At 42.8% G+C, this 2,317-nt stretch overlaps 1 protein-coding gene across 1 annotated transcript; it reads left to right on the top strand.

Moving 5' to 3' along the window:
* The first annotated feature begins 573 nt into the window (after positions 1-573).
* On the top strand, positions 574-2,034 carry LOC109784622 (F-box/LRR-repeat protein 14-like). The gene has a single exon (XM_020343216.3). The coding sequence runs from the start codon at positions 574-576 to the stop codon at positions 2,032-2,034; it is 1,461 nt and encodes a 486-aa protein (XP_020198805.1).
* Positions 2,035-2,317: the final 283 nt, after the last annotated feature.

Below are 2,317 nucleotides of genomic sequence, written 5' to 3'. Positions count from 1 at the left end.
AGTTGAAAAGATACTACTGCATTGGTGTGATCTATTAATAATAACTGCACCCGGTGAACTCATCGGCTGGGGCAAAATGATTTCCCTACTCTCTTTCTTGCCCAAGCAAGAGCTACAAGTGCTAACTAATTTGCATGCTCTGGTTTTCATGTTATTAATTAGGTGCCTCCACTCCAAATAAGTTGGTTTAGATTCATCGTCAATTCTAGCTCCTTTCTTTGTACAAGTATTCTCTTAGTTAGGCCATTATTCAGGCTCTGCTACTTATGGTGCTAGTATAATTTATGATGTAGCCCGCCTGTAGCGTCATTTTTTCTTTCTAACAATCTAGAGACAGACAAGGTGCTAGCTAGCTACTTTAATAAATCTCCATGCTTATGAAGAACACACAAGTTTTGGAGGGATACAGAAAATGCTCAAAGTTCATCAGTATATTCTTTGTAATGAGTGTCGCCGGTGTCATCTCCATCTTCACATGCATTATTCTGATATATCATAAGTTTGACTTCAGCTTGTCGCTTGTTTTCTGAACCTTGATATATATTAACTAATTGCTACAGCTGAATTTGTTCGATGGAGGACCTACCGGAGGCTCTGGTGACAGAGATTCTCAAGAGGATCACCAGCACAAGTGATCTGAATTCTCTTTCCCTTGTGTCAAAGCAGCTCTACAAGATAGAGGGGAATCAGAGAGGTGCTATCCATGTTGGTTCTGGTCTTTGCACTGCTACGAAAGCACTAACATCCTTGTGCGCCCGGTTCCCAAATTTGCGGAAAGTGGAAATTGATTACTCTGGTTTTATACCTGGACATGGAAAGCAGTTGGACAACAAAGGCCTTTTTGTGTTTTCATCTCACTGTTTCTCGCTGACTGACCTCACCTTAAGCTTCTGCTCATGCGTCTATGATTCTGGGCTTGGTTGTTTAGCTTATTGCAAGGCATTGGTGTCTCTCAGGCTGAACTCTGCACCAAAAATAACGTCAATTGGGCTTTTCTCGATCGCAGTTGGTTGCACAAGTCTATCTGCCCTCCACCTTATTGATTGCGAGAAAATTGACAGTGTAGAGTGGCTGGAATACCTTGGTAGGGATGGATCATTGAAAGAGCTTGTAGTGAAGAATTTCAAAGGAATCAATCATCGTGACTTCCTAAAGTTTGGTTCAGGATGGATGAAGCTCCAGAAGTTTGAGTTTGAGAGGAAAAGAGGAATAGATGATCGTCTTCTAGGTGATATGGTCTATGACTCCTCTTACAATGCTCACAGCACGGATATATATGATTTCTGTTGTGAGAGTTTGAAGGTTTTGAGGTTGGCGCATATTAAAACTTGGCCAGAAGTAGGACTTCGTGTTGTTCTAGGGAAGTGTAAAGCATTGGAGAAGCTTTTCCTTGAGTATGTTCATGCCCTAAATGACAATGACATGATTGCATTATCTCGGAGCTGCAGCAACCTTAAAAGCATCTTACTTTGGGTCAACCTGCAGCGCTACTCTAGTGATGTCAGCTACTGTGAAACCAGGATGTCATTTACTTATAACAGCCTTTATGCTATAGCCCTCAACTGTCCTATGGTTCAGATTGTAGACCTCAGATTTACACGATGCTCCCGTGACTGGCCATCAGAAATAGGATTCACACAGAAGGGTTTTCTGACACTCATTCAGTCCTGCCCAATTCGTGTTCTCATGCTAAACAACGCCAACTTCTTTGATGACGAGGGGATGAAGGCCGTCTCATCCTCACCACATCTTGAGGCACTCGATCTTATATTGTGTCATGCGGTAACTGATGCTGGGATGCGCTTCATTGCGCACACCCCATGCTTGAGTAATCTCATACTTCGGGCGTGTCATAACGTTACTGATGTTGGAATGGCTGAACTGGGACGTGCACATAAGTTAGAGTCTTTGGTCATTGAGTATTGTGGTGAGATCTCTCTGCAAGCAGCGCAAGGTGTAATCAAGTCAGTTCACTACTCCAGCAAGTTTTCGGATGCCCTGAAGAAGAAACTTGGATTTTTGGGCAAGTGTTGATGAAGTGGTCGCCAAAAATTTCAGTATAAAATTGCTAGTGAAGTCATTAAGTTTTTGACTGTGCACCATTGGACAAGGCTGTGCATCATCCGACCCAGACTCTCTTCTCTGAACTTTTGTTGCCTTCTACCTCTACTGCAATGATTTTCCTTTATGACAGTCTAATGATGAATTCTGGACAGCAACTGCAACCGTAATTCTGGTTGCTTAATTTCTACTCTCTGTAGCCGTTTCGAAACCGGCATAAGTAGGCCCCAAGAGTCCCTGTTTTTACTGGGGAGGC

The sequence above is a fragment of the Aegilops tauschii genome, chromosome 6, assembly GCF_002575655.3.
Source record: "Aegilops tauschii subsp. strangulata cultivar AL8/78 chromosome 6, Aet v6.0, whole genome shotgun sequence".
Lineage (NCBI taxonomy): Eukaryota > Viridiplantae > Streptophyta > Magnoliopsida > Poales > Poaceae > Aegilops > Aegilops tauschii.
Note: the sequence above shows the minus strand (reverse complement) of the source record. Positions and strands in the feature narration are given on the sequence as shown.